Below are 21833 nucleotides of genomic sequence, written 5' to 3' on the forward strand. Positions count from 1 at the left end.
TTCAGTGAGTATTGCTGAATTTGGGCCTTATATCACTCCTGATATTCCTAGACTCTGCCTTTGCCTTGGAATTCAATGGCGTCTTTTGGCATGGATGGAGAAGAAGGCAAGAAGAATTCAACTTTCTTCTTTCTGCTTGGTCCTGTTAGTCTAGTCAGTACATCCCACAAAACTGTTAAAGTGATCATGCTTCATTGTTTTCTTTATATATAATTTATTTTTTAATTTTCTTATACCAGAGCACTGCTCAACTCTGGCTTATGGTAGTGCAGGCGATTGAGCCTGTGACATTGGAGCCTCAGATAAGGGAACTATTTGCATAACCATTATGCTGTCTACCACTGCCCAACCTCATCTTTTTCTAATGGGATAATCCAAACACATATTGGCTTAAGCCCTCTGGATGGGTATGCTCAGCAGACACAGGCTTACTGTCTACTCAGGCTTCCTACACTAAGCCATTCATCTGTCCTTACAATCCTTTCCCTCTTACCACCCCACCAGCCCTTAGAATTACATTTTCTCAAATATTCACTCTTTGACCATAATATATGATAAAAGAGAATTATGCTACAATTTAGGAGAATAAATGATCAAGGGGACAAATGGCAGTGGGTGGGGCTTTATGACTTCAAATCACATAGATTTTCTTTTAAGATTCTTAGCCTCGGGAGTTGGGCAGTAATGCAGTGGGTTAAGCACAGGTGGCGCAAAGCGCAAGGACCTGCGAAAAGATTCTGGTTCAAGCCCCCAGCTCCCCACCTGCAGGGAGTTGCTTCACAGGAGGTGAAGCAGGTCTGCGGCTGTCTATCTTTCTCTCCCCTTTGTCTTCCCCTCTTCTCTCCATTTCTCTGTCCTATCCAACAACAACTACATCAATAGTAACTACAACAATAAAACAACAAGGACAACTAAAGGGATTAAATAAATAAATACATAAATAGAAAAAATAATAAAATAAAAGTTAAAAAAAGATTCTTAGCCTCTTGAATTGCAATCCAACCTTCTGTAACATTAACACCACACACACACACACACACACATACCTTAAGGAGGAAAGCATTATCTCACCACTACCACATGACTTACCAGACAACACTCTTGAGCATCTGAACGTCTTGGTGTTGATACATAGAAACATACTCAACCATTTTCAACTTCCTTCTTTCCTTCTTTCTTTCCTTCCTTCCTTCCTTCCTTCCTTCCTTTCTTCTTTTCTTTCTTTCACTCAAATTATTATTTTCTTTTTTTGCCTTCAGAGTTATTTCTGGGGCTCAGCAGGCACTAGGAATCCACTGCTCCTGGTGGCCATGTTTTTCATTTTATTGGATAGAACAGAGGGAAATTTACAGATATAGGAGATTTAGAGCAAGAAAGAGAGACACCTGAAGACCTGCTTCAGCACTTGTCAAGCAACTGTTCTGCAGATGGGGACATTGGGGTCTTGAAACCTGATCCTTGACTGGCCCTTGTGCTTAGTTCTATGTGTGCTTAACCAGATGCCTCCACTCACATGCCTCCATTTTTCTTCTTTCCATTCCTACTCTGATGCTCCTGCCTATTCCATTTTAAAATAATTTTTTCAAAGTATCTTTATTGGATAGAGATGGCCAGAAATCAAGTGGGAAGGGGGAGATTGGGAGAGAGACAGAGACACCTACAGCACTAATTCACCACTCACACAACTTTCCTTCTGCAGGCAGGGGACTGGAGGCTCAAACCGGGGTTCTTTTGCATTGTAACAAGTGCACTCAGCCAGGTGAGCCCCCCCAGACCCCCTCCATTCCATATTAATTATTCTCTTTGGGACTGCTGGGAAGAAGAATAAGAGCTATCACTATAGAAACAGATACTCAGTCCACTTTGTCCACCAACAGGGATGCTTTGCTGTTGGTGTTCCATTTTGGAATAGAATAACTTCTTCTCTGAGAGTGTTTCAATATCAATTTCTCACTAGGCAGAGAAGGTCCAGTGGATTACTCTTTCCCTTTCAGAATGTAGGTAATTGATGATCGGTGTACACAATGGCAGGGCACATGGCCTGACAAAGGCTTTATTTTTCAAAAGCATGATTCATTTTCACTTAGTCTTACAAAGGCATTAAAACCAAACATGATTTTAGTACTTTTGGAGACATTGATGAATCACCTTTCCTAAAGAAAAGGGAAATTACATGCTCTCCTAGAAAATTCTGCCAGCTTGGTCATTATAGTTTTGGGATATATACTCTAGATAATTATGAAAAATATTAAGTTCTTTGAAGAACCATTACAAAAATCTTGATAGTGTGATGTATCCTGGTGAGGCAAAAATTGGCAAAAGGCAGAGCTGATTTTGAAATGTTATTTTCTGTTAAATAACTCAGGCCATTTGAACTCTGATCTTGTACTTAATTTAATGAGCATAATAGGTACAATTAGAGTCTGCTTTCTCCATGGTGCCAGACACAGTGTGCCTTCTTCTAATTGTGGGGTCCCATTTTTCTCCAAGTAACTCATATTTTTTTCTTAATTTCTTTATTGGGGAATTAATGTTTTACATTCGAGAGTAAATACAATAGTTTGCACATGCATAACATTTCCCAGGTTTCCATACAATAATACAACCCCCACTAGGTCCTCTGTCATCCTTTTTGGACCTGTATTCTCCCCCCACATGCACCCACTCCAGAGTCTTTTATTTTGGTGCAGTATACCAATTCCAATTCAGGTTCTGCTTGTGTTTTCTCTTCTGATCTTGTTTTTCAACTTCTGCCTGAGAGTGAAATCATCCATATTCATCCTTCTGTTTCTGACTTAGTTCACTTAACATTATTTTTTCAAGCTCCATCCAAGATCGGCTGAAAATGATGAAATCACCGTTTTCAATAGCTGAGTAGTATTCCGTTGTGTATATATACCACCACTTGCTCACCCACTCATCTGTTATTGGACACCTGGGTTGCTACCAGGTTTTGGCTATTACGAATTGTGCTGCTAAGAACATATATGTACACAGATATTTTTGGATGGCTATTTTGTGTTCTTTAGGATATATCCCCAGGAGAGAAATTACAGGATCATAGGGTAGATCCATTTCTAGCCTTCTAAGAGTTCTCCAGATTGTTTTCCACAGAGATTGGACCAATTGACATTCCCACCAGCAGTGCAGGAGGAGACCTCACAGACTCTCCAGCATTTGCTGCTGGTACCTTTTCTGATGTATGCTATTCTCACAGGAGTGAATTGTTATCTCATTGTTGTCTTGATTTGCATTTCTCTGATAATCAAAGACTTGGAGAATTTTTTTATGTGTTTCTCAGCCTTTTGGAACTGTTCTGTGGTGAATATTCTGTCCATGTCCTCTCCCCAATTTAAGATAGGGTTATTTGTTTTCTTGTGATTGAATCTGGCAGACTCTTTATATATTTTGGTTATTAGCCTCTTGTCTGATGTATGGCATGTAAAGATCTTCTCCCATTCTGTGAGGGGTCTGTTGGTTTCGGCAATAGTTTCATTGGCTGTAAAGAAGCTTTTTTTTATATAAGAAAGGATAAATTAACAATATCATAGAGTAGGAGGGGTACAACTCCACACAATCCCCACCACCAAATTTCCATATACCCCTCATCCCCTGATAGCTTTCCCACTCTCTCTCCCTCTGGGAGCATGGACCCAGGGTCATTGTGGGTTGCAGAAGGTGGAAGGTCTGGCTTCTGTAATTGCTTCCCCGCTGAACATGGGCGTTGACTGGTCGGTCCATACTCCCAGTCTGCCTCTCTCTTTCCCTAGTAAGGTGTGTCTCTGGGGAAGCTGCGCTCCAGGACACATTGGTGGGGTCTTCAGTCCAGGGAAGCCTGGCCAGCATCCTGGTGGCATCTGGAACCTGGTGACGGAAAAGAGAGTTAACATACAAAGCCAAACAAATTGTTGAGCAACCATGGACCCAAAGCTTGGAATAGTGCAGAGGAAGTGTTAGGGGGATACTCACTGCAAACTCTAGTGTACTTCTGCTTTCAGGTATATATTTTGCAGTAGTTTATGGATACATGTGAACATATGCTCTCTCTCACAGAAACTGGTGTATATCTAGGTTTTGGGACTTTGTTAGAATGTGAACCACCTGAGATAGACTTAGAGTATACTATGAAAGGAAAGGTCTCACCCGAGTAATGAAGCTGAAGGGTTGTTATTCAACATGTGAAGTCTCTGGACACAGTCTGAAGTGAAGCATGTTGAGGTGGCCATCGTTGTGTTGATTAGGTTGTGATCGGTAGATGCAATATTATTTGATATGGATTGGGAGAGGCATACGGGAAAGTGGGCCCTATCCAAGGGTTCCAGGACTGGGGAAGTAGAGGCTCTATAGTGGAGATGTGAGGTTCCTGCTATCTTACGGTTCAAAAAGACAATCGATAGTTAATGTTATCATCACATTATATGGTAATTGGGTTAACTTTGAAAAGTCCTTTTGTTATGGTTTGCTGTACAGTACCCAGTATCTTGTATATAGCTGTGCTATTGGTTGCTTCTGATCTACTTGGTCTAGTCTTTTGAGAGAGTCTGCCTATCAAATACACAGCCTATATATTAAAAAAAATTATCTGTGTTTTAAAAAACTTCGAGACATACAATTAATTTTCCCCCTCTCATATTAATTAACTAGTGATTTATATGACTACATTTTACTAGGAGTGTACATAAACATCATTCCCACCACCAAAAGACTGTGACTCATCCCTCCCACCCATTCCCACCCACCACTGTCCCAGGAAGCTGCATGTCTACCCCTCACCACAGGGCTTTTACTTTGGTGCCCTACTTACAATTTAGTCAGGTCCTGCTTTTAGTTTCCCTTTCAGATCTTCTTTCTCAATTTCTGTTGATGAGTGGGATCATCCCATACTCATCTTTATCTTTATGACTTAGCTCACTTAACATTATTCATTCTAGCTCTGTCCAAGATGGGTCAGAGAAGGTGGGTTCATTGTTTTTGAAAGCTGCATAGTATTCCATTGTGTATATATACCACAGCTTTCTCAGCCACTCATCTGTTGTTGGGCACCTGGGTGGCTTCCAGGTTTTAGCTATTATGAATTGTGCTGCTATGAATATAGGAGTATACACCTCTTTTTGGTTGGGTGTTATGGAGTCCTTGGGGCATAACTCCAGGAGAGGAATTACTGGATAATATGGAAGGTCCATGTCTAGCCTTCTGAGAGTTTTCCAGACTGCTCTACACAGAGGCTGGACCAATTTACATTCCCACCAGCAATGTAAAAGGGTTTCTCTGTCCCCACAACCTCTACAGCATTTGTTGCTGCTATCCTTTTTGATGTATGCCATTCTTACAGGAGTGAGGTGGTATCTTAGTGTTGTCTTAATTTGCATTTCTCTGACAATCAGTGACTTGGAGCAGTTTTTCATATGTTTGTTAGCCTTTTGGATCTCCTCTGAGGTGAATGTTTTGTTCATATCCTCTGCCCATTTTTGGATGGGATCATTTGCTTTTTTGGTGCTAAGTTTGCTGAGCTCTTTATATATTTTGGTGATGAGTTTCTTGTCGGATGTATGGCATGTGAAGATCTTCTCCCATTCTGTGAGGGGTCTCTTTTTTTGTTTAATAGTTTCTTTGGATGTGCAGAAACTTTTCAATTTGATGTAGTCCCATTGGTTTGTTTCTGCTTTAGTCTTCCTTGCAATTGGGTTTGATTCATCAAAGACATCCTTGAGGTGTGGGTGGGAAACTGTTTTACCAATGTTTTCCTCTATTTATTTGATGGTTTCTGGTCTGACATCTAGGTCTTTGATCCATTTGGAGTTGATTTTTGTTTCTGGTGAGATAAAGTGGTTCAATTTCATTCTTCTGCATGTTACAACCCAGTTTTCCCAGCACCATTTATTGAAGAGAGCCTCCTCTTTCCATTTAATCCTTTGGGCCCCTTATCAAAAATTAGATGTCTGTAGGTGTGGGGATTTATTTCTGGGCTTTCAATTCTGTTCCACTGGTCTGTGTGCCTATTTTTGTTCCAGTACCATGCTGTTTTGATGATGATGGCTTTATAATATAGTTTAAGGTCTGGGAGTGTGATGCCTCCATTTCTGTTTCTTTTCCTTAAGATGGTTTTGGCAATTCTAGGTGTTTTCAGGTTCCAGATAAATGATTGTAGTGTTTGTTCTATTCTCTTAAAGAAGCTTGGTGGAACTTTGATGGGTATTGCATTAAATTTGTATATGGCTCTGGGGAGAATATTCATTTTGATGATATTTATTCTTCCAATCCATGAGCATGGGATATCTTTCCATTTCTTGGTATCAGTTTCTGTTTCCTTGAGTAGCGACTCATAGTTTTCAGTATACAAGTCTTTCACTTCTTTGGTCAACTTTATTCCTAGGTATTTGATTGATTTTGCTGAAACAGTAAATGGGAGTGATTTCTGGATGTCTTCTTCTTCAGATTTAGTGTTTGCATAAAGAAATGCCACTGATTTCTGTACACTGATTTTGTTGCCTGATACCTTGCTATATTGCCTAATAACTTCCAGTAGTTTTCTGCTGGATTCTTTAGGTTTTTCTATGTATACTATCATATCATCTGCAAATAGTGAGAGCTTGATTTCTTCCCTTCCTATCTGAGGGGGAATGCTTTCAACTTCGGTCCATTGAGTATGATATTGGCTGTAGGTTTGCTATATATAGACTCCACTATCTTTAGGAATTTCCCCTCTATTCCCATTTTTTGTAGAGTTTTGAGCATGAATGGGTGTTGGATTTTGTCAAAGGCTTTCTCTGCATCTATTGAGATAATCATGTGGTTTTTGGCTTTGCTTTTATTGATGTGGTGAATGACATTGATTGACTTATGGATGTTGAACCAGCCTTGCATTCCTGGGATGAATCCCACTTGGTCATGATGAACAGTCTTTTTGATATGTTGCTGTATCCGGTTGGCCAAGATCTTGTTTAATATTTTGGCATCTATGTTCATCAGAGATATTGGTCTGTAGTTTTCCTTTTTTGTTCTTTCCCTATCAGCTTTTGGTATCAGGGTGATGTTGGCTTCATAGAAGGTGGAAGGGAGTATTCCTGTTTCTGCAATCTTATGGAAAAGCTTAAGATGTATGGGTACTAATTGTTTCCTGAAATTTTTGTAGAATTCGTTTGTGAAGCCATCTGGTCCAGGACTTTTGTTGTTCGGGAGATTCTTAATAACAGTTTCAATTTCTTTGTCTGTGATTGGTGCATTTAGATTTTGTAGTTCTTCTTGGTTCAGTTTTGGAAGGGCATATGCATCTAGGAACTGTTCTATTTCTTCCAGATTCTCTAGCTTGGTGGTGTATAGTTCTTTATAGAAGTTTTGCAGGATCCTCTGGATTTCTGTGGTGTCAGTTGTGATGTCTCCTCCATCGTTTACAATTCTATTAATTTGAGTCTTCTCTCTTTTTTGTTTGGTGAGTCTGGCTAGGGGTTTGTCAATTTTGTTTAATCTTTCAAAGAACCAACATTTGGCTTCATTGATCTTTTGTATGGTTCTTTTATTTTCGATGTCATTTATTTCTGCTCTAATTTTAGTGATTTATGTCCTTCTAGTTGCTTTAGGGTTCCTTTGTTCCTCTTCCTCTAAGTCCTTGAGGTGTGCAGTAAGGTCATTCATTTGAGCTTCTTCTTGATGTTTAATATGTGATTGTATAGCTATAAGTTTCCCTCTTATTACTGCTTTAGCTGTGCCCCAAATATTTTGATAGGTTGTGTCTTCATTTTCATTTGTTTCCAGGAACATTTGAATTTCCTGCTTGAGTGAGTCTCTGACCCAGTGGTTCTTAAGGAGTATGTTGTTTAGTTTCCAAATTCTGTGACTTTTAATAATTTTCTGTTTGTTGTTAAATGTTAGTTTTACTCCACTGCACTGTGGTCTGAGAAGATACTTGGGATTATTTCGATGCTCTTGAATTTATTTATGCTATCTTTGTGGTCTTACATGTGGTCTATCCTTGAGTATGTGTTATGTGGATTTGAAAAGAAGGTGTATTCCAGTTTTTTGGGGTGAAGGACTCTGAAAATGTCCAAGAGGTCTAGTCTGTCAATGTCTTCATTCAATTCTCTTATATCTTTGTTGGTTCCCTGCTTTGTTGATCTGTCTAAGTGTGAGAGTGGGGTATTGCTGTCTCCCACTATTATTGTATTACTATTGATGTATTTTTGATATTCTTTCAGTACGTGCTTGATGTATTTGGATGGTCCCTCATTGGGTGCATAGATGTTAATAATTGTTAAGTCTTCTTGGCTGATTGATCCTCTAATCATTATGTAATGTCCTTGCCTATCTTTTATTACTTTATTTAATTTAAAATCTATTGTGTCTGAGATGAGAATGGCTGTTCCTGCACTTTTTTGTGTTCCATTAGCCTGTATGACAGTTTTCCATCCTTTGACTTTAAGTCTCTGTTTATCTTGTTGTGACAGATGGGATTTTTGCAAGCAGCATATGGTTGGATTATGTTTTCTGATCCATCCCCCAACTCTGTGCCTTTTGATGGGTGAGTTTAAGCCATTGACATTTATTGATATTATGGATTTAATGTATTATAGTGCCATTGTTCAAAATAAATTTTTGTTTGCAATGATATATTGCAAGTATTATAGTGATGTTCTTGTTTATAAGAGGTCTTTTAGAACCTCTTTAAGGGCCGGTTTGGTGATGGTTGCTTCCTTTAACTGTTGTTTGTCTAAGAAGGTTTTGTTCCCTCCATCTAGTTTGAATGAAACCCTAGCAGGTTATATTATCCTTGGTTGAAACCCTTTTTCATTCAGGGCTTGATAGATATCTTGCCACTCCCTTCTGGCTTTTAGAGTTTGAGTGGAGAAGTCTGCTGATAATCTTATGGGTTTTCCCTTGTATGTGACTTTTTGTTTCTCTCTTGCAGCCTTTAGGATCCTTTCTTTATCCTTACTCCTTTTCATTGTGACTATGATGTGTCTTGGTGTCTTCAGGTCTGGTTTGATTCTGTTTGGAACTCTCTGGGCCTCTTGAATCTTGATGTCCTTTCTGTTATTCAGGTCTGGGAAGTTTTCTTCTATTATTTCCTCTAGAATGTTAGCTTCTCCTTCCTCTCTTTCTTCCTCTGGCAGGGCAATTATACGAATGTTACCTCTTTTGAGATCATCCCTTATGTCTCTTTTGTTGTTTTCAGTGTCTCTCAATCTCTTTTTGAGCTCTTTCACCTCTTTCTTAGTTTTATCTAACTCATCCTCTGTCTGACTAATTCTGTTTTCTGCTTATGTTAGTCTGCTTTCCCTTGCCTCAGCTTCTTTCTTCATTACAGCTATTTCAGCTTTCAGTTCTCTAATTGCCTCAAGATAATCAGTATTTTCCTTGGGGGTCTCAACTGTTGTTTCCCTAATACTGCCATTCCTTTCCTCCAATGTTGTTTTCATTTCTGTGATTAATAAGTTTATTATTGCTTGCATACTTTTCTTATCTATGGTTACTTCTGGCTGATTTGTAGTTTCTTCTGGGCTCTTATTTCATTGGAGTAGTAGTTTTAATTGTTTTTGATTTACCCATTTTTTTTATTTGTTTCTTTTTTTTAATGCTCTGTTGTTCCTCAGTTGTTGTGTCTTGAGTACAAGCAACGATGTACTAAATATCTTTATGACAATTACACTCACCAACCTCAGGAATTACAATAGCAACTGTAGCTAGTATTGAAGCAGTTTAATCACTATCATTTAGCCAAACAATGTCTCCAGTCCATGGAAAAATAGTAACCAAATCCCAGCACCATCCATTCAAATCTGTTGCAGAGCTGGCGTTTTTAATAGAAGGAACAGAGAAGGCAAAATGTTTACAATCTTGTGGATTCAAGGGAATAGATAAAAAACAATCTTGTATATCAATAGCTATGATTGGAATTCCTGTGGTAATTGCAGACGCAAGAGGCAAACCCCTTTGGGGGGAGCCCCAGACCTGCACGGTTTTATTTACCACACGGAGATCTTGTAGGAGGTGCCATTTTCCTGAGCACTTTTTAATTACAAAGACAGTAGTATTCCATGGGCTTCGAGAATGACAAATATATCCCAAGGATAACTGCTCTTGGATGAGCTCCTTTAAAATTTCTAATTTATCCCTAGGTAAAGGCCACTGTTCCACCCAGACAGGCTCATTAGAAAGCCAACCTAAGTGGGGAGTTTGCATATGAACAGTGGCAGTTAGTATTGGGGGTGCTGATTATATCTGGTCTCGCAGGAGCGAGTGTTATGCTCTGCAGAGGCATCTGTGGATATCCTAACATCAAGACATTCCAGAAGATCTCTGCCCAGTAGGTTGGTGCTAATATCAGCTACCAATGGGCGGAAGTGTCCGGTAGAGCCTTCCGGGTCTTCCCACACGAGCGAATCTTGTGTGCAAAATGATGGGGCCACCCCTCCTAATCCATGTATTCTGGGTCCAGGGAGGAGTTCCCAATCTTGGGGAACCTCTTCTTGCCTTAAAATCGTCTTTTCTGCCCCCATGTCAATCAAAAATTTAAAAGGAATATTGCCAATCTTTACTGCCATAGAAGGGTGACCTCGTTCTAAAACAGGAGTGGTCCACAAAATCTCAGGCCCCAAATTTGTACTATTCAGGGGCATGCCATCTTTATCAAATTTGGACCAACAATCTCTCTTTCAATGAAACCCTTTATGACATCTGGGACACACCGTACGTGGCTTCTGGCTCCCTGACTGAAGGCAGATTGTCCTGATTGGAGGCGGGATTGCCCTGACTGGAGGTGTGGTAGCTCTAACTGGAGGCGGGGTTGCCCTGACTGGAGGTGGGGTTGCTCTAACTGGAGGCATGATCGCAGCTTTTCAGGACATTGGTTACACCAATGCCCTAGGCGACTGCACTGAAAGCAGGCCCCGTTTTGATTACGTGGGGTAACTGCATATACCTGTGTCGAAGCAGGTGCCCCATAAGAGCCTGATGTAAGTTCCTGTGTCACTAAAATCCAGTTATCTCAGTGTAGGTGTTTAAGATTAAGGCATGCCTGACGGAATTGTGGTATCATGTCATCCCAGACAATAGAGCGTAGGAGTAGAGAGCAGACATCAGGATTATAAACCTTTCTCTCTAAGCTTGTCCTCACCCTTGAGATGAAGCTCGCTAATGATTCATCAGTGCCTTGGCAAAGAGAGTTAATGGAAACTGATGAATCTACATTGGGTGGGGTCACCCTTTCTCATGCTTGTGTTGCACAGATGCGTACCTGTTCAAAATAACTGGTTGGAAACCTGGCTTCTGCCTGCTGAGTTCCAGATTCAAATGCTCCTGCTCCAAACAAAGCATCAAAATTCCATTCTACCTGTTTGTTACTATTTTCCTGCGATTGTCTAGAGCATTCATCATGGAAGCATGCTTTCCATTGTAGGTAGAAAGGGTCTGGGAGTGCAGCACAAGCCAGGTCTTTCCAGTCCTGGGGGGTGTTAAGGTGTTGGTAAAAACTCCTTAAAATGAACTTAGTCCATGGCGCATGAAATCCGTCTTCCCTGACTGCTTGTCTGAGTTCTCTGAGTTCTTTAGAGGTGTATGGGTGCCACGTCTGAGGGTTTTGTCTAGAGCGGGCCACGTTTACTGGAAGGTGTGGATTTGGTTTGCTGATGCTGGGCAGAGAGCTACAGAAGTGGACGGTGCCGTGGAAACAGCTGTAGTTGCTGCAGGGTAACTGAACACGTATCTATGGGGACGGAGCTCTCAGGGTGGACTGCACATGGTTTAAGTTCCTTAAATGCTGAAAAAATATCCTCTAACTCTCATATCTCAGCCACAAGGTCTCTTAATGATGACGTATCAGCAGGGGGAGGAGTTGAAGAAGCAGAAGCCTCAGGGGAAGCCAAAACCGGGGCAACAGGAGGAGGAGTTAGAGAAGTGGAAGCCTCAGGCAAAGCTGAAACCGGGGCAGCAGGAGGAGGAGTTAGAGAAGTGGAAGCCTCAGGGGAAGCTGAAACCAGGGCAGCAGGAGGCGGGGTCAAAGGAGGAGCGTCCGAACACGTGTACGTGTCTGCAGGGATGGAAGTTTTGGGACTAGCTGCTGATCACTTAGGGTGTCTAAGTCTTAAGCACATATGCTTTAACTCTTGTATCTCAGCCTCAAGGTCGCTTATCCTCATGGCAGACCATGTTGTACATATCTTGTAAGTAGCGATTATGGTTATGAGAACCCACAGTGTAGCAAAAATTACAGTGTCTCTGAGAGCAAGAACCTGTCCCAGGAGAGAAAGAGATAATGTCTGGGACACCTCATAAAACGAAAAAAATCCCATGGTGGAGGAAAACGTGGGGTCACAGAGGCGGGCAGATACCACTTCCCTGAGTCTGGGTGGATTTTGGGGACCTCAGGCCAGGCCACCCAGCTGGGCGTGGGTGCGGGACACAATGGGCGCCAGGTGTTGGTTGTGGCCAGGTGTCGGGCTGCACCACATAGAAGAGAGAGAGAGGAGGTCTAGAGCAAGTGGGATACACAAATCTTTATTATAGGATGGGGGGGTGGCTCAGGCCACGTGGAGTCGCTGACAATGGCAGTCCCCACTACCTAACCACGGGGCGAGAAGGGAGAGAGTGCAGATAGAGCGAGGGGGGGGGGTGAGTGAGCTTTTATTGGGCAAAAACCAGGGGTGATGTGTGGGGGCAGGATTGGTTGAAGGGGGCACTGCTAGGATTACACGGGGCATGGTAAAACCTGAGGGCAGAGACTGCATCAGAATAATTCCTCAGCATCACCCAGGGACTGGTTATGGGGGGGGGAAGGGGGAGGACGTGCACTTTGGAGATAATAATTTAAAAGAAAAAAATTTTTTCTCTTTTTTTCTACTCTATTTTTTAACCCAAATTAAGTTATAGTCACCTCCTTGGTGTTACTGCTAGGACCCCTTATTGACTGGCCTACTAAACGCAGAAAATCCTACTGTTTTCAGAGGATGTGGTCAGAGCTCAAGCCACTATCAGCTTCTCAGTCCGCCATCTTCTGGGAACTCATAAAGAAGCTTTTTAATTTGATATAGTCCCATAGGTTTATGCTTGCCTTAGTCTTAATTGTAAGTGGATTCGTTTCATTGAAGATGTCTTTAAAATTTATGTGGAAAAGAGTTCTGCCAATATTTTCCTCTAAGTATCTGATAGTTTCTGGTCTAACTTCCAAGTCCTGATCCACTTGGAATTTACTTTTGTATTTGGTGAAATATAGTGGTTCAGTTTCATTCTTCTGTGTTTCAACCCATTTTTTCCAACACCATTTGTTGAAGAGACTCTGCTTTCCCTATTTAATAGTCTGGGCACCTTTGTCAAAGATTAGATGTCCATAGTTGTGGGGGCTTACTTCTAGGCTTTCAATTCTACTCCACTGTTCATTATGTCTATTCATGTCCCAGTATCAAGCAGTTTTGATGACAATGACCTTTAATACAATATGAGATCTGGGAGTGTGATGCCTCTGGTTCTGTTCTTTTTTCTCAAGACTGTTTTGGCAATTTTAGGTCTTTTCTGGTTCCATATAAAAATTTGTAGCATTTGTTTTATTCTTCTAAAAAATCTGATTGGGATCTTGATGGGGATAGCATTAAATTTGTATATGGCTATGAGTAGTATATTCATTTTAATGATGTTAATTCTTCCAAGCATGAACATGGAATATCTTTCCACTTCTTTGTGTCTTTTTCTATTTCCTTGAGTAGTGAATCATAATTTAAAGTATATAAGTCTTTCACTTCTTTGGTTAGGTTTCTTCCTAGATATTTGGTTGTTTTTGTTGCTACAGTTAAAGGAATTGATTTCTGGATTTCATCTTCTTCTAACTTAGTGTTTGTATAGAGGAATGCCACTGACATTTGGATGTTAATTTTGACACCTTACTGTATTGCCTGATGATTTCCAAAAGCTTCTTGCTAAAATCCTTAGGTCTTTCTATGTATACTATCATGTCATCTGCAAAAGGGAAAGTTTGATTTCTTCTCTTCCAATCTGTATCCCTTTAATTCCTTGCTCCTGCCTGGTTGGTATGGCAAGAACTTCCAACACTATGTCAAATAATAATGGTGATAGTGGGCAGCCCTGTCTAGTACCTGATCTGAGGGGAAATGCTTCCACTTTTTCACCATTGAGTATGATGTTGGCTATAGGTTTGCTATATATAGACACTACTATCTTTAGCAATTTTCCATCTATTCCCATTTTTTGTAGTGCTTTGATCATAAAAGGATGTTGTATTTCATCAAAGGCTTTCTCTGTATCTATCAATATGACCATGTGGTTTTTGGTCTTGCTTTTGTTGATGTGGTGGATCACACTGATGATTTAGGTATATTAAACCAACCTTGCATGCCTGGGATAAAACCCACTTGGTCATGATGAACAATATTTTTAATATACTGCTGTATCTAGTTGGCTAGTATTTTGTTCAATATTTTAGCATTTATTTTCATGAGATATATTGGTCTGTAGTTTTCTTTTTTGGTTGTATCCCTATTGGCTTTTGGTATAAGGATGACATTTTTCTCTTGCAGCCTTCAGGATCCTTTCTTTTTCCTTCTTCCTTTCCATTATAAATATTATGTGTCTTGGTGTCTTTAAGTCTGGGTTAATTCTGTTTGGGGCCCTCTGGTCTTCTTCAACCTTTATGTCTTTTATGTTGTCTAGACTAGAAAAGTTCTCAGCTATTATGTCCTTAAGAATGGTTTCTTCCCCTACCTCTCTTTCTTCTTCTGGTAAGTCTAATGCATATATTGTTTCTTTTGAAGTCGTCCCATAGGTCTCTATTGTTGTTTTCAGTATCTCTTAAACTCTGTTTGAGATCTTTTACTTCTTTTTTAGTTGTCTCTAATTTTTCCTTGATGTTGCTAATTATGTCTTCAGCCTCATTGATTCTATTCTCTCTCTCCATTCTACAATTTTCTGGAGTTCATCTATTTTGTTACCCTGTTCTGATATTGTTTTAGCCTGTTCAGCTAGTTGTGTTCTTAGCTCAGCTATTTCATCTTTCAGCTCTCTAATAACCTTGAGATAATTAGTATTTTCTTCCAGAGTCTCATTTATTTTCTCCATTTCTGCTGACAATTCTTTCAAACTCTACTCACTCCAGTGATTATTTGCTTAAGCAGTGTTTGGATGTTGACCTCATTGTTTTGTTATTCAACCTTTGCTTCTTTTTAGTTGGACTATTGTCCTGATTCATTTTTCTGATATTTCTTCTTGTTGGTTTAACCATTCTATATAGTATATTATGAGTTCCCACTCTCAGAACTTTTGAAATTTCTGTTAACTTTTTCCTGGATTGACTTGTGTCTAAGTAAAGTACTTACAGGGTTCACAGTTGTGGAAATTAATAGTTGTTTCAATATTATTTGAATCCCTGAATTTGAGCACAGTGGATTTTAAAGACTCTTTTGTTATTTTTCTTCCCTGTAGGCTATGGAAGCCTGAGGTCTTTTATACTGTAAGTAGGCTTCTTAGCTTAATCCCCTACTCCTGACCAAGAGATTAATCAGGGTGGGGAGAGATAATACAGTGGTTATGCAAAAAGACTCTCACATCCCAAGTATCCAAAGCTCCAGTCTCAGTTCAGCTTCTCTGCCAAGCTGGGCAGCACTGCTGGGCCCTGTGAGTTTCTAAACAAGTCCCGTTTATAATCTGTACATTCTGAGGTAACTATTGACTATGCTGTCATCAGGAGAACAACATGTAAAGGCTCCTACCACACAGCCCCACTGCTAGGCCACCAAGATGTAGATCTCCTGAGTTTCCTGGTCAGTTCTCTCTCCCCAGGTTTCTGCACAGGGCCTCCCTCCTGCTGCTCCAGCCTCTGAGGACAGTAGTATTGGAGACTTATAGTTGCATTTGGTGAGTCTTAGGGGAGTCCTCTACTCCCTTCACCAGTCTTTTTGTTGCTAAAATAGACTGGAGGTGGTGCCTCAACCAGTAAGCTGCTGGACTGTTACCAGTCACTTAATCTATCCCTAGTCTCCTCCCTGTCCACGAGCTACATGCATTTTCAGTTACAGGTGATTTGGTGGGTCCTGAAGTAGTTCTAGTCCTGCCTTGTTGTGTCCCAGATGATCTCAAGTAAGTCATATCTTATGTCTGTCCTGTATTTATACTACCTGGAATAGTAGAAACTTAATAAAGTTTGAAAATAGCAGTAAAGTAGATTAATGTCATGAAAAAGGACTGGAGGCCAGGTGATGGTACGCCCAGTAACACACATACATTACCCTGTGTAAGGAACCCAGTTTAAGCACTATGGCCCCACTTGCATGAGGAAAGCTTCATGAGTGGTGAAATAGTGCTTTAGGTATCTCTCTTTCTATATCCACCTTCTCTCTCAATTTTTTTCTTAGTCAAATAAAAAGGGGAAAATAATGTCAAGAGCCGTGGAGTCCACAAAAGTAAACAAACAACTGCAAAACAAATACTAGTTAATTCAGTGTCAAAGTCTGAGGTAAATTTTATTTACTGGATGTTGGGAACATGTGTAAGCCTGATAGAGCTTAGGGAGATGCCGGGATAGCCTGAGGGTACTTCTTCCCGAGCTAGTGCTCTCTGGGTTGGAGAGAACTCAACTGGAGCTGATCTAGGCTGCTGTGTAGGAGAGGGATCAGGAACTCGTGCTGCACCAACTTCCGCAGGAGATACACTCTGGAACTCTCGGAGCCGGAAAGCAATTTCCAAGTGTCTTTAATCAGAAGAGCAGCTGTTTTTATACTCTCCAAGTAGGGTGGAAACAGGATGTGATATAGAGAGGGTGGAGAGAAAAGTGACTGGTGAAAATCAGGGTGTGACAAAGAAGGGATCAGTGTGTGACAAGGAGGGGGTGGAGCAGGAGAGAATCCTATCATAGAACCACCAATGCCCTGGAGTGCTTTATGTAAAAGTGATTTATGTAAATAGACCAAAGCTTTGGATCAGTAAAATCCCTATATAGGCATATGGTTAAGCAGAAGCCAGGGGGAGGTGGCAACTACCCAACAGGGAGAACCACCCCCATCTTTGGATGGAGATCTGAGAAGATAACCTCTTGGTAAGTCTCTCTCAACCGAGGTGAGCATAAGGGGGGAAACTCAGACTTGGTTCTTTCCATCTTGACTCTGAGGCCCACAGATTCCCCAGTACTTCCCTCCATTAACTGCAGGCCACATGGCCACAGATTCACTTATTCAAAGTCACCTTCTGATCACAGAAGAACACACCTTATCACACACTTCATCACACACCTCAGACCCCAGACAAGAGAAATTCCAAACTATATGGCCTTTTGATATCCATCTTCTTTCTGTCTCACCCTACAGGTTTAACCCCTATGCTTCTCTCACATACCTTTGGATAATTAAGTTGCTTGTGTCATGGAGAATAACTGTCTTGTATCTCATCAATTCCTGTCATACCAGCCCCCTACCAAAGGGGCATGCTGACTGTTAAGAAACCTGTAACTTCTGTCATATTTCAACAATAATTAACTTCATTGCTTTTCTATTTAACTCATGTCCACTTTGCTAATAAACGGACTCTAGGATTCTGGGATTCTAAGGACTCAGATTCTAGATTCACGCTAAGAGTTCCCTGGTGTCTTTTACTTCGTGTCACCCCGGTCATGAGCGAGAAAGAACCAGCCCGTTGCCTTTCCCCTGGAGGCCACCCTGCCGGAGAAGGAGAGAGACACCCCAAAAACTGGAGAATAGAATGGGGGAGAGAGAGAAATATCAGGACTTCAGATTCTTGCTAATGTTTTATTTTTCCCTTTCTTTTTTCTTACAGGGAAGTGATGCGGACATGGTGGATAAGAATAAGTGTTGCACTCTTTGTAACATGTCTTTTACCTCGGCTGTGGTGGCTGACTCCCATTATCAAGGCAAAATCCATGCCAAAAGGTTAAAACTGTTGCTAGGGGAGAAAACTCCTTTAAAGACCACAGGTATGTGTACGAACTATAATCTTATACACCGAAGTTCTTGCTCCATGCTTGTATCATCAATCATTCTCCCTCTTCAGAGGCAGCTAGCAGAATAGTAGGCTGATGGCACATGTTCTTTAAAATTTAGAAGGATGGGTAGGGGGAGTAGGGTGGTAGCACAGTGGGTTAAAAGCAAGTGGCACAAAGCGCAAGGACCGGCATAAGTATCCTGGTTTGAGCCCCCGGCTGCCCACCTGCAGGGGAGTCGCTTCACAAGCAGTGAAGCAGGTCTGCAGGTGTCTATCTTTCTCTCCTCCTCTCTGTCTTCCCCTCCTCTCTCCATTTCTCTCTGTCCTATCTAACATTGATGACATCAATAACAACAACAATAATAACTACAACAATAAAATAAGGGCAACAAAAGGGAATAAATAAATAAATAATTTAAAAAAAAAGAATAGGCAGGGTGGAACAGCAGACCTTGCTAGCACAGACCATTAAACCAAATTGTATGTGATCATCCTCTCAATATGAGTCCTTCAGAACAGTAATCTGGCAGTTTACATTCTGTAAAATGATGTTTGCATGTGGCAGCTGTTGTCCGTCAGTTATTATATAGTATGCCATCTATCTGTTGAGTTGTTGGAAAAGTCATGGAAAAGCATACAAAAATACATCATGACTTTTTCAACAGTATTGTGTGTTAAACATTGTTATACCCTAAATTGTCTCCATTTTGTATGGGTTTCTCTATTGTGTATAATAAACAGGCTTCATATCTGTGTTTGTGTGCAATGTACCATATTAACTTGTTTTTATCTTGGTGAGGACATAAGAGAAAATCTGTATCTTTAAAAACACTTTTGTTTTCAGACCATTTAAATTCTATTTTTTTATTTTCCTCCCAGAGATAGTATTTCTGTTATCTTCATAGAAAAAACTGTGATTCACTCATACTGATTTTCATAATACAAAGCTTAATTAAACATTTTTAACATAATATTTGACCTTTTCATTTCTTAATTAAAAATATTCTACTGTGTCAGGGTGGAGGTCTGGGCAGTAGACTGTAGGACTGGTATGCAGGAAATCTTGATTGATCCCTAACACTGTGTCCTCTGGAGTATAATTGACCTCCTCTTCTCTGTCCCTCTCATGAAGTAGGGGATTCGCTCTTTACAAAGATTTGTCAGAAGTCTATCAAACCACTGAACTAAAATGCTGTTCCTAATTTAACAAAGATAGACTGTTTCAACAAGGCTTGTATTGTGATGAAGATGCTATCAGACTGGATTATAATACCAAGAAATTGAGAGTGTATTTCATGATATCTGCTCTTTCGATGCAATTAAACTTTCTCAGTGCCTTTTGTCTTCCTGTCTAATGAATGGTGCAGGGACCGTGGGTGTAATTATTTTTTAAATGGTATTTTGGAAATTGGAGAGTCTAAAACAATACTTGGCTTTTATTCTCACCCGTGTTTTTCTTAAGAAAAATGTCTTTTACCTAGAAAATAATACAGAATCTTTTGGCTATGTTTTTCTGCTTAGTTTAACTATGGAACACTTTTTTTTTTTAAGTTGGCTGTGACATTCAGGCATAGAATAGAATTGCAAAACACATGAAGTATGATGACAGGTCCAGCTTGATTGGGGCATATTGTGTACATTGGCATCTGATAGGCAGAAACTCAGTTAAAACTCCTGATTTTTTTCCCTGTAGAAGGTTGGCTATTCACCTTGTAACCTATCAAATATCTCAAAATAGACGCTTCAAAGAAACAGACGCTGGAAAATTCTTACCTATTTTCCATTAATGAGTAACTAACCTATTTGTTCACTCTGCCTCAGTAGAGTACTGCTGTTAAATTTAATTTGGGAAGTAGTGATGGGAGAGGAGGTGCTGTGTCTTTATCACATCAATTAGCAAGTGGGATAAGTATTACCTCCTTAAAAAAAGCCTACCATGTGGAAAAAATAGTACCATGTACATTGAAGTACATCCTCAAGATAACCAAGCACGTTTGTTTTCCTAAATTCAAATACCCTTGGAGTTGGTAAATATAAGTTGAGGGCAATTTGGTAATCGCCTTTAATATATTCCAAAAGAAAAATGAAAAGCCCTTAAAGCTACACCCTTTACTTAATAGTTTTGACTTTCCATTGAGCTGAGTGTGTTCTTACTGTGACAAAATTCAGCTTGTTGAGTAAACAAGAAGATAGTGGGGGAAAGTTGGGGGAAATGCCACTGACAACTCCTGGTGTGAAAGAGAAATTGATTCTAGGAGCCTAGTGCCAGCACCCAACTCTCTCATCAAACCCAGGCTTCCCTGAGTGTAGCTCACCTTTCTGCATCATAGCCTCATCTATTCTCTCTGAAAGCCGTGTTTGGCAGAAAGGATCTTGGAAAGTGACAATACTAGACAGAACTGGAAGGCTTGGCAAGTGAAATTTGTCACTAGCTACAGTTGCTATCACCCCAGCTATTGGCAGCAAGCAGAGAAAACAATGTATTCTTTTCAAGGAGGCAAGTCAGCTGGTACAAATAGATGTCACTGGGGGATGGCGATTCACTCTAAGGGTTTGAGGACCTAAATAGGATGGCGATTCACTCTAAGGGTTTGAGGACCTAAATAGGATGGCGATTCACTCTAAGGGTTTGAGGACCTAAATAAGAGCAGAACATATCAGTGGAGCACTGGGTACAGAGAATGCTGAGAGAATCAAGCAAATTTCTAGCATCAAGAAAGTCTGGCAAACGGTAGAAGAGTCCTGGTTGTAGTTCTGGGATTCTGGGGAAAAATGGATGACTATTGAATAGCATGTCACCATTTTGGAAACCAAGTATAAAGGCCAAATTAGGAGCTTGGTTTTCCAATTTAGGAATAGACTTGAGCTTAGTCTCTAGCACAAACTTGGTACCTATAATAAACACAGGATAAGGACCAGGGAGATCCAGAAAATAGTAGCTGGGTATATGGTACAGTGGATAATATATTGGACTTGTCAAGCAGAAGGTCCTGAATTCCATTCCTACCATAGCATGTGCCAGAAAGAAACTGGTTTTCTGTCTCTTTCCTCTCTCTCTGATCAGTCAATCAATCTATCTTTAAATTAAAAAGAATCATCTAAGAGTGTCCTAGGTTTGAGCCCCATCTGCTGCCAAGAGGAGCTCCTTCAAGTCCTGGACTAGAATTAGACTTGACTACCATCTTTCCTACTGCATGCAGCCCCGCCTAGTGGCAATTCCTAAAGGATTTAATTCTCCTAAGTGAATTGCCCTATGCAGGTACTGGAATTATTCAGTCTAGTCAACCAGATTGACTTGAAATGATCTCTGTAATGAAACAAAGGAGAAAAAGACCATATATAATCAAACCAGCTGAGTCAGGATACCTGTAAGGAGCAATTCCCCTGTTCAGTTATGCTGCTTAAACAGCCCCTCTCTAAGTACCAGGCTCTTGAACTGTAGTGGTTCCTGGGCAAGAATAATTGAAGCACAACTCATTGCTTCTCCTAGCTACTCTGTCTGATGAGGGTGAGCAAATGGTATCTGTGAATCATTGCCTTTCCTCCTATTCAAGATGCACTGTAATCAAGCATCAACTGAGTATCCCACAGAGTGCCTTGCAGTTGGAGTTGACTTCTCCAGATGGGCACATATTTACTAGAGTTTCTGAAATGCTTGGCAAAGTCCCAAGAACAACAGTCAACTCCAATTCTTCTTGGCTACTGGGTTTGAGAATCATTTTTCTAACATGTTCTTCTAGATCCAACTATAAGATGAAAGCATGAAGAGAACCCACTATGTTCTGATGCGGTCAGCAGACTGTAGCGTGGAGATCTTACCTAGACTGGAGATCCAAATGAGACGGCTGCAGTCATGTCATGGCCAGACTGTGAAGAGAATTTTAGAAGACACGAAGAAGATAGAG

General features: G+C 40.5%; 1 protein-coding gene across 1 annotated transcript in view; it reads left to right on the forward strand.

Annotated features, from left to right (window-relative positions):
- The window catches only part of ZMAT4 (zinc finger matrin-type 4), a 466837-nt gene that overhangs the window by 248150 nt on the left and 196854 nt on the right, over positions 1-21833 (forward strand). The window contains exon 4 of the mRNA XM_060182070.1: positions 17764-17920. Coding sequence (XP_060038053.1) covers positions 17764-17920 — 157 coding nt within the window. The remainder of the gene's footprint in view (positions 1-17763; positions 17921-21833) is intronic.

Source organism: Erinaceus europaeus, chromosome 2, assembly GCF_950295315.1.
Source record: "Erinaceus europaeus chromosome 2, mEriEur2.1, whole genome shotgun sequence".
NCBI classification, from domain to species: Eukaryota; Metazoa; Chordata; class Mammalia; order Eulipotyphla; family Erinaceidae; genus Erinaceus; species Erinaceus europaeus.